Source organism: Gopherus flavomarginatus, chromosome 7 (genome assembly GCF_025201925.1).
Source record: "Gopherus flavomarginatus isolate rGopFla2 chromosome 7, rGopFla2.mat.asm, whole genome shotgun sequence".
NCBI classification, from domain to species: Eukaryota; Metazoa; Chordata; order Testudines; family Testudinidae; genus Gopherus; species Gopherus flavomarginatus.
In genome coordinates, this window is record NC_066623.1 from 114,370,789 (window position 1) to 114,385,006 (window position 14,218).

Below are 14,218 nucleotides of genomic sequence, written 5' to 3' on the forward strand. Positions count from 1 at the left end.
ACTCCAACAAATTGTTTATTGCACAATAGAAGAAAAATGTTGCCCCTCCCCCCACATCAAATCTTTCCATGTGTGCTGCACGCGCAGGCTATTTCTGCTTTCCCTGCCACCCCCTGGGGAGCTGGCTTTATATCCAGGGAAAGGTAACAGCAGCAATTATTACACACACTATCCCACAGCTCCTCGCTTGTTAAAGAAAACAAGAGTCTCTTTTGTGCCTGAAATAAAAGGAGATACCTTAATTAGAACAGTGCAGGTTGGTGAGTATTAACCAGTGAGCCCAGCTGCTGTATGCCATTAAATTCATAAAAAAAAAAAAGGGGGGGTGGGGTGGGGGAGGGCAGTCTTAACGAGATTACACACATTGACTTTGATCAAGACACAAAAGCACCAACGCGTTCCAGGGTTTTTATTGCTGTCTTCGGGCTACATTTTAATGGTTACATTAGAAACATGCGAATGCAGGCTGGGCGATTTGGGAGAAGGGACAGAGCCCAAGCACGCCTCGTGAAAGGCCCTGGTTTAATCAACCGTGGGCTGCAGGAAGAGGGTAGGGTTAGGGAACAGATGAGCGGCCACCTATTAATTGCTTCCCCCACATAAGTGCCAGCACCTAACCCTACGTCCTGCAGGAATATTCCCTTCCCTCCTGCCTGGTCAGAGCCAGGCTCAGGGCATGTCCAATACACAGCAAACCCAGTCCCCATCTACCCCATCACACAACAGTGTGGGGAGGGAGGGGTGAGACCAAATCTAAACACTCCTCTCCTTGGAGAAGTGAATGTTAACCCCTTAATGCCAGGATTGCAATCTTCTAGGGGTTCAGTCTTATTGCAAGTCGCAGAATGCTGTCAATGGAACGAAGGGGCTTGACAGACGTTGAAGTGTGCCAGAGCCTCAGAAGGGCTCACAATAGGTGCCGCTGGCCTAAAAGACCATCCTGGGATAGCAGGGAGCAGAGGGGTGAAGGACATGGAGGAATAAAATCCAACATGGAACAGAAATGCTCTATGCTGCGTTTGCAGCCAGCACAGCAGAACTGGATTATACCTAGGAGCAGCGGCGCATACATTCATCTCAACACCTCACTGCTGTGCAGCTGGGCAAGAGTCTTTCGCAATGTGCTGCTAAATGCCTAAAAAAGCCTGTGTAATCTAAAGAGCGACAGGGGTGTAGCTGAATAGCTAGAAAATACAGCCCAGGGACAGTCAAGTTACTGAGGTTGCTATTAATACCCAATGCTGCAGGCATCTCAGCATCCCAGTAACTTTTCTCAGCCACGGTATTTAAAAGGCAGTATCTGGAGGCCCATTGCCAGATTAGCTGAAGCTCCAAGTTTACAGTGTGTTCTGTAAGAATATGATGTTGCAGGACCTAACAGCAGCAGCTTTTAGAAGAGTGCAAGTCCCCGTACACCATTTGCAACCCAACCCTGCAGCAGCCTGCTAATGCCTGAGCATCAAAGTGAGAGTGACTAGCTCAAATCTCCATTGCCCAGGCTGAGTGAAATGAAAATGTTGTGGTCAGCATCACGAGGGAAAATAAAAGGAGACGAAAAACCAGGAAGTCAGGGTTAGGAAAGGAAAGGGCACTGCTTTGTTTAACAAACTATTAATTTTAACACAAGAGTGTCCCTTTGAAATGAACACAAATGCAAATCCTGGGGGCACTGGGCCACCTCGTCTACAATAGTGCCCAGTTTTCCAGACAACCAACCACACTAGTTCAAAATTGCATGACGCTGTTTCAGTTATTCAGAAGAGGGGAAGGAAACAGCACTGACGGGTGCTGCACAGGTCAGCGGATCCCAGCTAAGTGGATCTAAGCTGGGGTCCAAGCTGCAGTGCACAGAACTGCTTTGGAAGTCGACAGGAAATCCACACGCGGTGCTGTTCCAGCACTGAGCCCCCTCGTCAGTGAGTACAGAGTGACCACTCTCCAGCGAGGGTAACTCAAACCCAGCTCCGCCCAGCGCAATCAGACCGGAAGGACTCCAGTCTGACGGGCGTGCTGAATAAAAGGTTGGGCACCCCACAAACGAGTACCCCACTGAGCCCACTTCCTATCAAGCAAGAACCTCTCCTCTAATGTCAGCGCACGTCTGTGGAGAGGAGATGTCTACGCATCAACGAGAAAGTAGCCGAGTGTCTCACCAGAGTCCGCAGCCAGCATTCTTCACAGTGCACGTGCCAGCACTGAATGGAAGTCAGGGGCATTGTGTAAGAGTCCTGAAGAGAGAAAGCAAAGACACTCCTGTCACATACAAGGCTGGCGGATTCCCAGCCTACAATTCTGTCACCAGGATATTGGAGTCGGGGAGGGGGCAGGAGAAGAGGGCAGTTACCCAGAGTCAACACTCCCCATTATTCCCATCTTCAGAAGAAAACAGCTCAGGAGCTGCTCCTTATACAGTGGGCCAGGTGCGATGCATCCGACAGAAACAAAGCATAGAAATTGGGCAAACGCTCCCTGACTTCAGGGCTGAGTGAAAACTAAGCCGGGATCTAAACTTTAGCTCCAGAGTAACAGAGGTAGAAAGTCTCCTGTAGGCCATTGCTTTGCCTGACAGAAGCCCATAACCCACCTGGTGGGGACACAACCTGCTTAGCTAGAGAGGTACGTCTACACTGCAATTCTAGAGCCCCCCGAGTCTGAGTCAGTTGCCCTGGGCCAGCCACGGTTATTCCCTGGGTCTTTTACCGCAGGGAAGTTGTGCCCAAGTATCATTAGTCCAATGGAAAGGTCACCAGATTGCACAAGAGCAGAGAGAAGGGATCAGATTAACTCTCATCACAACTGCCCACTCTGCTGGAATAGCGTAGCTATGTACCGAGAATATTGCTGTCATTTCAGCAGGCATGTACTGGTGCTCTAGTCTTCTCAAGTGATATATTAGTGAGGACAGCAATCAACAACAGAGTGTACGTCTTGCCTAGACTCAGAGATGGGAGTCTGTCTGATCCAGCTAGAGCCAACTGTTCCACCGGCAACTCCATCATCCTAGCAACATTTTCTTCTTCTATTGAACCATGGGGCAAACAGAGCTCGGAAATAAAACCAAACGTGAGAGGCAAAAAGCTGCAGGTTCTGAGCCATTAGAGGGAGCTGCAGCCCTTCTTCAGGGAAGCCAAAGTGGCACCACACACATAACACAAGCAACTTTTAAACGCACAGGCAAGATTCTTGCCTTCAAGCCACATGGTGGGTCTCAAATCAGGCAGTCTCCTCTCCTTACGGATGTGCAACTCTGCACATCAGGAGGAGGAGAACACGGTCGCTTGGGAGCGCTGCATGGTCAGTCTGAAAGGGGAATGCTGTCCTATGAAGTTAGAAATTTCTGCTCCTAATGCAGACTGCTACAAACACCAATGAAATGTTATAACTGATACACACACACTGGAAAGAAACTTGGGACACATTTGCCCAGAGAAAGGAAGAGATTTTTAACTTGTGTAAGGATAGGGATGCATTCACCTTACCAGAGTAGTAGGATTCGACCCTTTCCCCACCTCAGCAAAGACAAGTCAGAGGTACCGAAACGTTTTCTGATTCATTGCCACAACTGGAGTGCTACTCACCATGCAAATGAGACATTTATAGCGGTCTCCACGGGAAAGCTGCCTTTCTAACTCCCGGACACGAGCCTTTAACGCTTCAAATGTTGTCACTGCAGAGTCTTCTGTAATTCTGCAAGAGATGATGAAAGTCAGGGCTACTGGGTAGGCTTTACAAAAGTTAAATTTATGGTCCTTTTGGTAGGTGCAAAAGATGCAGTGACAAGGTCCAAAGAAACAAATTCAGCATATGAAAAGGACTATTTGAAATGGAGGGTTATTAAGAAGCCCATGGTTTGCATTCTCTCAGCCAGAAGCTCTGGCAAACACACGGTCATGTAACGCCTCTGCAGAGATCTGAAAAAGAGAAGGATTGTGGGTGGGTTACATTATACAGAATGTGTTTCAGCAGAAACTAAATGGTGGAAACAGGAGTCACATCCCTTTACTCCCTTCTTTCCCCATGTCAACGCCATTCCAACAAAGCTCGAAGTGCTGCTTAGAGCTGCAAAGGTGTGTTTCTCTGAAGAGCAACAGTCATCATATCGCACGATGATGACAGCACTCTTTCCTTTCCACTAGTACCTATGGAGGAGGTTATACAGAAGCTACTAAAGTCAGACATTTTGAAATAAGCAGCCCAGATAACTTGCATCCAAGAGTTTTAAAAGAGCTGGCTGAGGAGATCTCTAGACAGCTAATGCTGATTTTCCATATATCTTGGAACACTGGAGAAGTTCCAGAAGACTGGAAGAAAGCTAATGATGTGCCAATAGTTAAAAAGGGTAAAGGGGTTGACCTGGGTAATTATAAGCCTGTCAGTCTGACATCGATCCTGAGCAAGATAATGGAGCAGGTCACAAAGAACTTGATTAATGAAGAATTAAAGGACTTGACTAGAGCCGATTATAATTAATACCAATCAATGTGGATTTATGGAAAACACATCCTGCCAAATTAACTGGATACCCTTTTTTGACGAAATGACAACTTTGATTGATAGCGTTGATGTAATATATTTAGACTTTTGTATGATGTTTGACCTGGTGCCACGTGACATTTTGATTAAAAATTTAGAAAGATAAAATTAACAGGACACATGTGAAATGGATTAAAAGCTGGCTAACTGATAGATCTCAAAATGTAATTGTAAATGTACATCCAGGAGGTGTGTTTCTGGTGAAGTCCTGCAGGGATCAGTTCTTGGCCCTACGCTATTTAACATTTTTATCAATGATCTGGAAGAAAACATAAAATCATCCCTGATAAAGTCTGCAGATGACAACAATCGGGGGAGCGGTAAATAATGAAGAGGACAGTTTACTGATACAGAGCGATCTGGATTGCTTGGTAAACTGGGCACAAGCAAACTGTACATTTTAATATGGCTAGTGTAAAATACACATCTAGAAGCAAAGAACACAGGCCATGCTTACAGGATGAGGGATTCTGTCCTGGGAAGCTGTGACTCTGAAAAAGATTTGGGGGTCGTAGTGGATAATCAGCTGAACATGAGTTCCCAGTGTGCCGTTGTGGCCGAAAGGGCTAATATGACCCTGGGATGCATAAATAGGGGAATCTCAAATAGGAGTACACAGATTATTTTACCTCTGTATTTGGCACTGGTGGAATACTGTGTCCAGTTCTGGGACCACAACTGAAAAAGGAGGTTGATAAATTGGAGAGGGCTCACAGAAGAGCCCAGAGGATGATTAAAGGATTAGAAAAACCTGCCTTCCAGCGACAGAACCAAGGAGCTCAGTCTATTCAGTTTAATACAGAGAAAGTTAAGGGGTGACTTGATTACAGTTTATAACAGAGGTGGGCAAACTATGGCCTGGGGGTGACATCCTGGGAAAAGGGGGGATGCATAGGGGCAGGAGTCCCCGGGGGGCAGTCAGGAAGGGGGGAGGGCGGGTTGGATGGGCAGTCGGGGCAGAGGTTCTGTGAGCGATCAGAAGACAGGGAACAGGGGGGGTTGGATGGGACAGGAGTCTCAGGGGGCCGTCAAAGGGCGAGAAGCAGGAGGGGTCTGATGGGGAGGCACAATTTTGGAAACTGTGTCATCAACGACTTAGATGTTGGCATAGAAAGTACGCTTATTAAGTTTGCAGACGATACCAAACTGGGAGGGATTGCAACTGCTTTGGAGGACAGGGTCAAAATTCAAAATGATCTGGACAAATTGGAGAAATGGTAAACCGGATGAAGTTCAATAAAGACAAATGCAAAGTGCTCCACTTAGGAAGGAATAATCAGTTTCACACATACAGAATGGGAAGAGACTGTCTAGGAAGGAGAATGGCAGAAAGAGATCTAGGGGGTCATAGTGGACCACAAGCTAAATATGAGTCAACAGTGTGATACTGTTGCAAAAAAAGCAAACGTGATTCTGGGATGCATTAACAGATGTGTTGTAAACAAGACACGAGAAGTCATTCTTCCGCTCTACTCTGCGCTGGTTAGGCCTCAACTGGAGTACTGTGTCCAGTTCTGGGCAGCACATTTCAAGAAAGATGTGGAGAAATTGGAGAGGGTCAGAGAAGAGCAACAAGAATGATTAAAGGTCTTGAGAACATGACCTATGAAGGAAGGCTGAAGGAATTGGGTTTATTTAGTTTGGAAAAGAGAAGACTGAGAGGGGACATGATAGCAGTTTTCAGGTAACTAAAAGGGTATCATCAGGAGGAGGGAGAAAACTTGTTCACCTTAGCCTTTAATGATAGAACAAGCAATGGGCTTAAACTGCAGCAAGGGAGATTTAGGTTGGACATTAGGAAAAAGTTTCTAACTGTCAGGGTAGTTAAACACTGGAATAAATTGTCTAGGGAAGTTGTGGAATCTCCATCTCTGGAGATATTTAAGAGTAGGTTAGATAAATGTCTATCAGGGATGGTTTAGACAGTATTTGGTCCTATCATGAGGGCAGGGGACTGGACTCGATGACCTCTCGAGGTCCCTTCCAGTCCTAGAGTCTATGAATCTATAAATCCGATGCGGCCAAAAAGTCTGCCCGCCCCGGTCTATACCTACCTATATGGGGAACATATTTGATAATGGGCTCTTCTACCTAGCAGAGAAAGGCAGAACCCGATGCTATGGCTACAAGTTGAAGCTAGACAAATTTAGATCGGAAATAAGGAATAATTTTTTAACCTTGACAGTAACCAACCACTGGAACAGTGTCCCAAGGGTTGGGGCGGATTCTCCACCATCGTCAATGTTTTAAATCAGGGTTGGATGCTTTTCTAACAGACCTGCTCTGGGAGTTATTTGAGGACGTTCCATGGCCTGTTTTATGCAGGACATCGGATTAGAGTCTCAGGGGTTCTCAAACTTCATTGCACTGCGACCCCCTTCTGACAACAAAAATTACTATGTGACCCCAGGAGGAGGGTGAGGAAAAAGCCTGAGCCCGCCCAAGCCCTGCCACCCTGGGTGGGGAGCCGGGGCCAAAGCTCGAGCCCCACTGCCCCGGCCAGGGGCCTGTACCTGAGCCCTGCCACTTAGGACTGAAGCCCTCAGACTTCGACCCCGGGCGATGAGGCTCAGGCTTTGGCTTCAGCCCTGGGCCCAGCAAGTCTAAGCCAGCCCTGGTGACTCCATTAAAATGGGGTCATGACCCACTTTGGGGTTCCGAACCAGAGTTTGAGAACCCCTGGGCTAGATGATCATAATGGTCTCGTCTGGCCTTGGAATGTATGCATTTAAAGACAGGCACACTGCCCCTGCTAGGATACTGGCCCTGGTAGCTCAGGACACGAATGCCATATTTTGCACCAGGACAAACAGGACACAATGGTGTTCTGCTAAATGAAGTCTTGCTTTTCAGCCTACTGGCACTGGAGAAAAGGAGAGGGGATGGAGCGGAAAGCCCAAGCTGCAGACGCTGTATCAAGGAGCTTTGCAAGCCCGGCTTGCCCGTTTGCCTGGCGTCACTTTTGACAGGCAGCATTATATTGTCACACAGGCCAAGTCCTAAGGACAGGCAAGGACATGTTCATGATTCCGACAGACTGACAGAAAGAGTTAGCTGGCAACTGAGGCAACAGCAACACTGAGAAAATGGGATGCATGCTGAGAGCTACCGAGAAGGGTGTCTCACTCCAGAGGAAGAGGAGAAACACTGGCCTTTCCACCGTGTAGACATAACTAACTGCCCTTTGACTTTCCTCTTAAAACCTCTTACAGGATATTGCAGTGGGGCTGTGGCCAGAAAAGGAGTTCGTGGCGGAGGAACAGCAGAGCAGTTTACAAGTCATTCCAAGTTAATTTCAGGTCAAATCTATGCAGCTTCCACGTCAGAAGAACGGCAAGAAAAACCCACGATCTGAGAATGTAGAATTTACTCTATGTACCCTAGTAACACCAGTAACAGATGCCAGTCCCTGTGCTTAAGAACTTATTTAGCAAAATGGTGAGTTAACCGGTGGACACAACAAGTGGTTTGAGGCAGGGGCCAGTGAAACCATCATGACTGGGAGAAGCAGCAGCAGTCCCAGCACACTCACGTACTTGCTGCTTTGTGTATTAGTAATCACCACCTCTAGCCAAGGCTCTGGAAACATAACTCAGACAGCCGTTCTGTCTGGAGTCTAGCTAGTTTCTTCCACTGCCATGTTGGCTGGGCAGAGTCAACGTGATGAAAAGCCCGGGGTGTGGCAGTAAAGCAAGCAGCTAGGAATTACAGTGGAAATGGATCTGGGTAGCAAAGGTGCTTCAGAGTCACTTTTCTGAGCAAAACCAACGCTCAAGAGGGTGCAGATGGAAAGGGTGCTGCAGGCCTACATGGGGTTAGGAACAATCAGTACAGAGTATCCTTCGGACACAATCCGTGCAGAGCTCTCGCAGCTCCAATTCTAGCCTGCAACGCAGGACAGGCTGCCAACAGCCTTCTCACTTGCCCACCTGACCTGGGCGTTCCTGCACTTGAACTCTGAAGGATACAGCGAGACGACGACGGAGGTGAATTCTCCCCTCTGTCTCACGAAAGGCATAAGGAGATTTCTGATGGCATTCGAGCTCTGCCAGAAACCAGAGTCTCACCAGGTAACCAAGCAGAGGTGGGTGACAAGGAAAACTTCAGATCTAATTGAACTCTTCCATGATCACATTAAAACAGAGTGTTTCTACCTCAGTCCCAGTCCGATCAGGGTCAGAGTTTGAAAGAGAAATTTACCAGTGCAACTGGAGGGGATAGCAAATGGCTTGTTGGCAGAAGTCTAAAGGGCTGATCTCATTGGTGCTGAGATAATTGCACCTGTCCAGTAATAAATGAATGAAATCAGAAAAGGACGCTGAACAGAGGTATAAGCAATAGCGCTCAGCGCCTGCCTGATACAATGGCCAATCAATAGGAGGGCTGTAGATCAGGGCGCTAGTTAGCTGGAAAATTACCGCATGGCTGTGTGCGTCACGCTGTAGGGATCCTGGACAATCAATGTGGGAGCTATCGATTTAGTTATTATCACTTCATACGCTCCAGACATTGTTAAATATACATTTATTAACAAGGCTGGGGTGCATTCGGCAGATGGAGTGCAACCTCTCCTAGCTCTGATCAAAGCTCAGCCACTAGAGCCTTTAACCTCCCTGTTCCTCCCCGTCAAGCTCGACCCCAGAACAAATCCTAAGGAGCTAGTTAGCGGATAAGACCCTGCCCCATCTTGTGATTCGAGAGAAAGTATTTGCCCATAAGTGCCCGTCTCGTAGTTGCGATTTCAGGAAAGCCTCTTGGAGCAGCAGAAACAAAGGACAGGAGGATCAGGGTCCAAACAAAATGAGCGCTACTCACACCGCTGCTTCCAAAGAGAGGGAGGAAATGAGATCCAGGAGAGAACCTTAGTACACGGGAAACTGAAGCGTCTTCCAAGGAGGGGTAAAGAGAGGAGTCGCTTCCCACGTGCCTGGCTCCAGCAGTGGCCATGCCACTCAGAACACCAACTGTTCCATTGACACATTTTACTACCAACCAGCTGCTTGTATCCTAAAGCTAAGCATCACTCAACAGCAATTCTTCCTGCAACAGGTGAACTGGGAGCTCCACCAGATATCCCCCACCCCTTACACTTCTTTGTCTGGAGAAGGCTGGGAGTGGCTTGTGTAGTGCTTAAGAAGCAAGTAATACCAGGGTTAGGGAGTCAGCCACTGCTGGGTGAAAGCAGGTCACGTACAATTGTCCTGCTGGCCTGGGGAAGCAGAATAACTAGCAGACAGTGCACGGGGTGGGAGGTCAGGACTCCTGGGTTCTAGCCACAGCTCTATTGCTGACTTCCTGTGTGACATTGGGAAGAGTCATCTGACCCGTCTGCATGCCAGTTCTACCTTTTCACACACGTGGACAACCACGTTCCTCAGCTTTGGTAAACTAGTTAGAGATCTAGGACGTACTATTGCTACTGCAGCTGTGAGGCATGTCTGGTACGGCCTCTGGCACCAGCACTTCACCTAGTCATCACTACATATGCATGCTGCTTAGCTGCTGTGTCTCCCGGTGGTAGGTATCCAGAACACACTTGTCTCTTGCATCCTGTAGCCAATAGAGGCCAGGAGCACTATGAAGCTGGCTCACTCAGTTTCAAGATGGAGGGTCCTATGCTCACAATGTTTACAGGTGCACAGCATCTGCCCTTTGGCTGGAGAACCATAGCAATGTGACCTGTAGCAGGGGAAAGAGGCATCTAAAGCTTCCTTGAAGATGAAGCTTTGACCAATGCCATTCATGGTCTAGTCACTGGATTTCGTGGTCAGCCACACAGCCACCCACGGCTGAGGCGGCTGTGTCTGTTGCGAGACAGGAAGCAGTTCTATGGAACTGGGAATACAGAATTTGGGAGACCAACTAAAAACAGCATCAGAAGTATATTTCTGGAGTTGTTCACAGCAGTTTTCTTTCTACACTGAAAAAGAGACACACTCCTCCCCACTACTATCTAGCAAACCCCAACTGAACACCCGCTCTGTTCAGGTACTGGAGAGCAGGAGGACATAGATGCACTATGCAATGATCCGTGTGTAAGTCAATTAGAATCATTATTCAGCTATGATGGGTTAGGAGAGTCAAGTTCCCACCCCCAACCCTCCCCCCACACGCCCCATGGTCATCGTCAAACATTTGCAGGCATGCAATCTTTGTTTCTTCAAATTAAACCAAGCAATTCCCACCTGATGTCCCAGTGGGCAATCACAAGCAATTCCGTTAATTAAATTATCTCTGATTCTGCAACCCTGGAATCTCTCAATATACTGAGGATTGTGCTTTCTCAACAAAATACTTGACCAAAAGAAAACTAATACTGATGTCAGCGCGACTCACTTCTGGTCACCCTTTGCAGCAGGTTACTACAGACTGCCCTTCAGGAAAAGCGGCAAGAGATGACAGATCAAGATGGGCTCAGGAATCAGAGCTGTGTGTAGGGAGAAAAGCCTTCATCCCTGCAGGACGCCTACCACAGCAGTTCAGCAGGGATTCATTGCACAGGACAGTTACACATAACAGACAGAGAAGAATGCCACTGCATTCAATTCCCTGTGTATTCAGAGTGTGATGCAAATCACAACAACATGAGGGCCAGGGAAGCCTTTGGCATGGTAGGCTCTGAAAGAGGGCCCCACCTCCCTTGGGTTTCATTCAAGGAACTTTGTCATTGAGTGTGCTCCATAAAACATCCCTCTGGTTTGTTTATTTCAGCTGGGTATAAATTTCCCCTTCTTCATAAATGGTCACACTGTACATAACATTCCATCAATTTTTACAGCTCCGGTTTGTATGCACCTTGTACAAAACATTTAGCGCTGATTAAATGCACCACCAATAAAATTTCATGAGCTACTTTTGACACTTGATATTCTGACCTTCCCTTCTCTTCCTTACACATTTATTTGTGTTTTCATTGAGGGCAGGTGGGAGAATTTACCGTACTTCAAACAAACTCGTGGGCAATTGTTTTTTAAACAGACTGTTAATTCTTCTCCTCAAGAAGCTGATAGGGCCAGAAAACACACTCCATTTTCTCTCACTGAGGGCAGGGGTCAGGTCACTAGCCTACAATGGAATAATTTTGGGGGAAGGGAATGGATTTGATTCAATAGAATCATGTTGCAACCAACAAAACAATGCAAATCCACAAGCACATCGTTGTGACCTTCCTTCACCGCCCCTACTCCCTTCTTTTCCACTACTCAATTTACGTCTGAACTTGAGTGCAAGTCCTGTGGCGCAGGCATGGGGGTTTCTTAGTCCGTAAAGCCCCTGCATAGCTCTGGTGCTGTGTAAATAGTAACAAAGGTACTTATTCAGAATCAAGGAATGCCACAGCATGAGGAGGTAGCTTTGCCTCTCACCCCCACAGTCCTGCACATCTAAAGCACACAGCCTACTTCATCTTGTTAAGGGTGAAGCTCAGTTCTTGGGGACCAAAGAGTTGAAAACATTTCAGCTGACAGGCCAGCCTGTCACCCGCTTTCAACGTTACTGGCAAGAGTGTGAACAAAGGCCCTGATCCTGTACCAATCCATTTGGGCTGCCCCATGCGGAGTCCTGCTGAAGTCTCTGGTGCTCTGCACACTCGTGTGGACAGGACTGCGGGATTGGACACAAACATAAACCAGCGTGTGACCAACAGCAATGCAAAAAAAGAACCTTCTACATTTATAAATACCTTTTTAGCCAGAGAGTTTTAAAAGGGGGCAAACATGATACAAGCACACAGTTCAAGAGCCTCAGGACTTTGCAGGAACTCAGGTGTCAGACATCTGTGGCAGACTGATTACATGCCACCCCAGAAGGTGCGCGCTACCAATGTGGCAGATAAGCTGGGATTTTATTTCACTGGATGAGCAGCCAAGATAGAAGGGGCCAGATCCTTAGTAGGTATAAATCTGCCTAGCGATGCTGAAATCAATGGAGCAACGCTGACTTGCACCACCTCAGGATCCAGCCTATTGTCTCTGGGAGTGCCAGCATGCAAGTGACTCTTCCGGCAAGACGTCAATATTTGAGACGCTAGCTTCCCCATCCCCAAACTGAAAATCTCATTTATTGGGTTTGTTTATAAACTAGCCTCCCTTAAAAAGGCTGATTTAAAATCCCGTAAAGGACTGTCACATGTATTGGCACGGATGCTAATTTATTGTCTTCTAGGGGAAAAAAAAGCCCTCTTGCCTTGATTAATGTGTGTTTTTGTATTGTAAGATATTAAAGAATGCTGCTTCACCTGTAATTATAGGGGATAGCTTATTTTGGCGAAGTGCCCTGGCTCCTGGTTGCCAAGTTATGAATAATACAATGTTTCGCCTTCTAATTTCTGTGTCTGAAGTTGTGGATTCGGAGAAGGGTGCACGCAAGGGCACACACATGTAGGGCAGAGGCTCTAGGAGTCACAAGCGCCTCTATTTTATACTTGCTTGCACAACTTGTTAATGCCAGCAGCTGCTTGCCAAGCTTGGAGTTCGCTTCTGACTAATTTCATCTTGATGCAAACCAAAAACATTGTCTCTTTTCTCCCCGCAAAGGAATTATTTCTCTTACACTTGCATGCACCATCGCAATAGCACTGAGGGGGGCTTTCCATTGTGGGGAGGCATTCTAAGCCGTACTTAGTTGGGACCTGGGTATAGATTCCCCAAACAATTAAATTTCAGAAGAATTAATTACGCTTTCACACTTCCCCTGCACACAGAGCCCAACAAATGGCTTTCCAGAAGCAGGGAGTAAATTCAGGCACTGGCTCATTTTTTTTGGCTTGCATTTTATCAGGATACATGCCCAGCCCCAATCAAAATGGAACCACATGGCACTACTGAACATTCAGAACGTAAGGTGCCTCCAAGTCAAGATGTTTAAAAGCATCTGTAGGGCTACATAGTATCCACTGGCCACCAAGAATGATTTAAACAGGAGGTTAGAGAACCGCTGAGCTTACGTCAAAATTCTAAGTGTGCCATTTGAGTGATTACGGTTCTACATGAAATCTGGGAGACAGACTCCAAGGGTCATCCTTATTCAGATATACAGACTATTCCCCTGCTCCAAAGAGAAAATAAATGCAGTCGCATTGCTCTACTGAAGAAGCTGCGGCTATCAAAGAAAGGTCTTACACCAGACGACTATTTTGATGCTGTAAGATTCTCTACTGAAGCAGCAATGGCCGTTTTATGAAATGATTTTCTAGGTAATATTCCCAAACATAGCTAATGTTACATCTGATGTTTTAAAATGTCAGGTCATACCAGTGCTGCTAAAAGTATTTCTAGTGGGGTTCATGTATAGGCGTCAAGCTCCCTGTTCCAACACAGGGGAAGCCTCCAAGGACAGCCTGTGCAGTCTGAAAATGCAGCCTTCCTCTTTAATGTGGGGCCGCGGCACACGGAGAAGACAGGTTGCAGTAGACAGCATTCCATCTTGTTCTAAGCGTATAGATAACATTGGAGCTGGAGGAGTAACTTCCAGCCTGGGTAGACAGACGTACTAGTTCTGATTGAGTTAAAATAGCATAAAAATAGCAGTGTCGCTGTGATGATGTGAGGGGTGGGATGAGCTAGCTGCCATGAGCATGTACCTAGTGTTTCTGACAGGATTGCACTTGGTGTAGTGGCCCTGTTTCATTGCCCAGACGTGTCTATTTTTAGCGCATGTGGGTATATCTGCCAGAGTTGGAAATTGC

General features: G+C 47.0%; 1 protein-coding gene across 4 annotated transcripts in view; it reads right to left on the reverse strand.

Moving 5' to 3' along the window:
* The window catches only part of RNF220 (ring finger protein 220), a 331,783-nt gene that overhangs the window by 13,990 nt on the left and 303,575 nt on the right, over window positions 1-14,218 (reverse strand). For all 4 annotated transcript variants that reach the window (XM_050961155.1, XM_050961156.1, XM_050961154.1 and 1 more), the window contains 2 exons: window positions 3,579-3,687; window positions 2,154-2,228 (listed from right to left, as the gene is read on the reverse strand). In XM_050961155.1, the coding sequence (XP_050817112.1) occupies window positions 2,154-2,228; window positions 3,579-3,687 (184 nt within the window). The remainder of the gene's footprint in view (window positions 1-2,153; window positions 2,229-3,578; window positions 3,688-14,218) is intronic.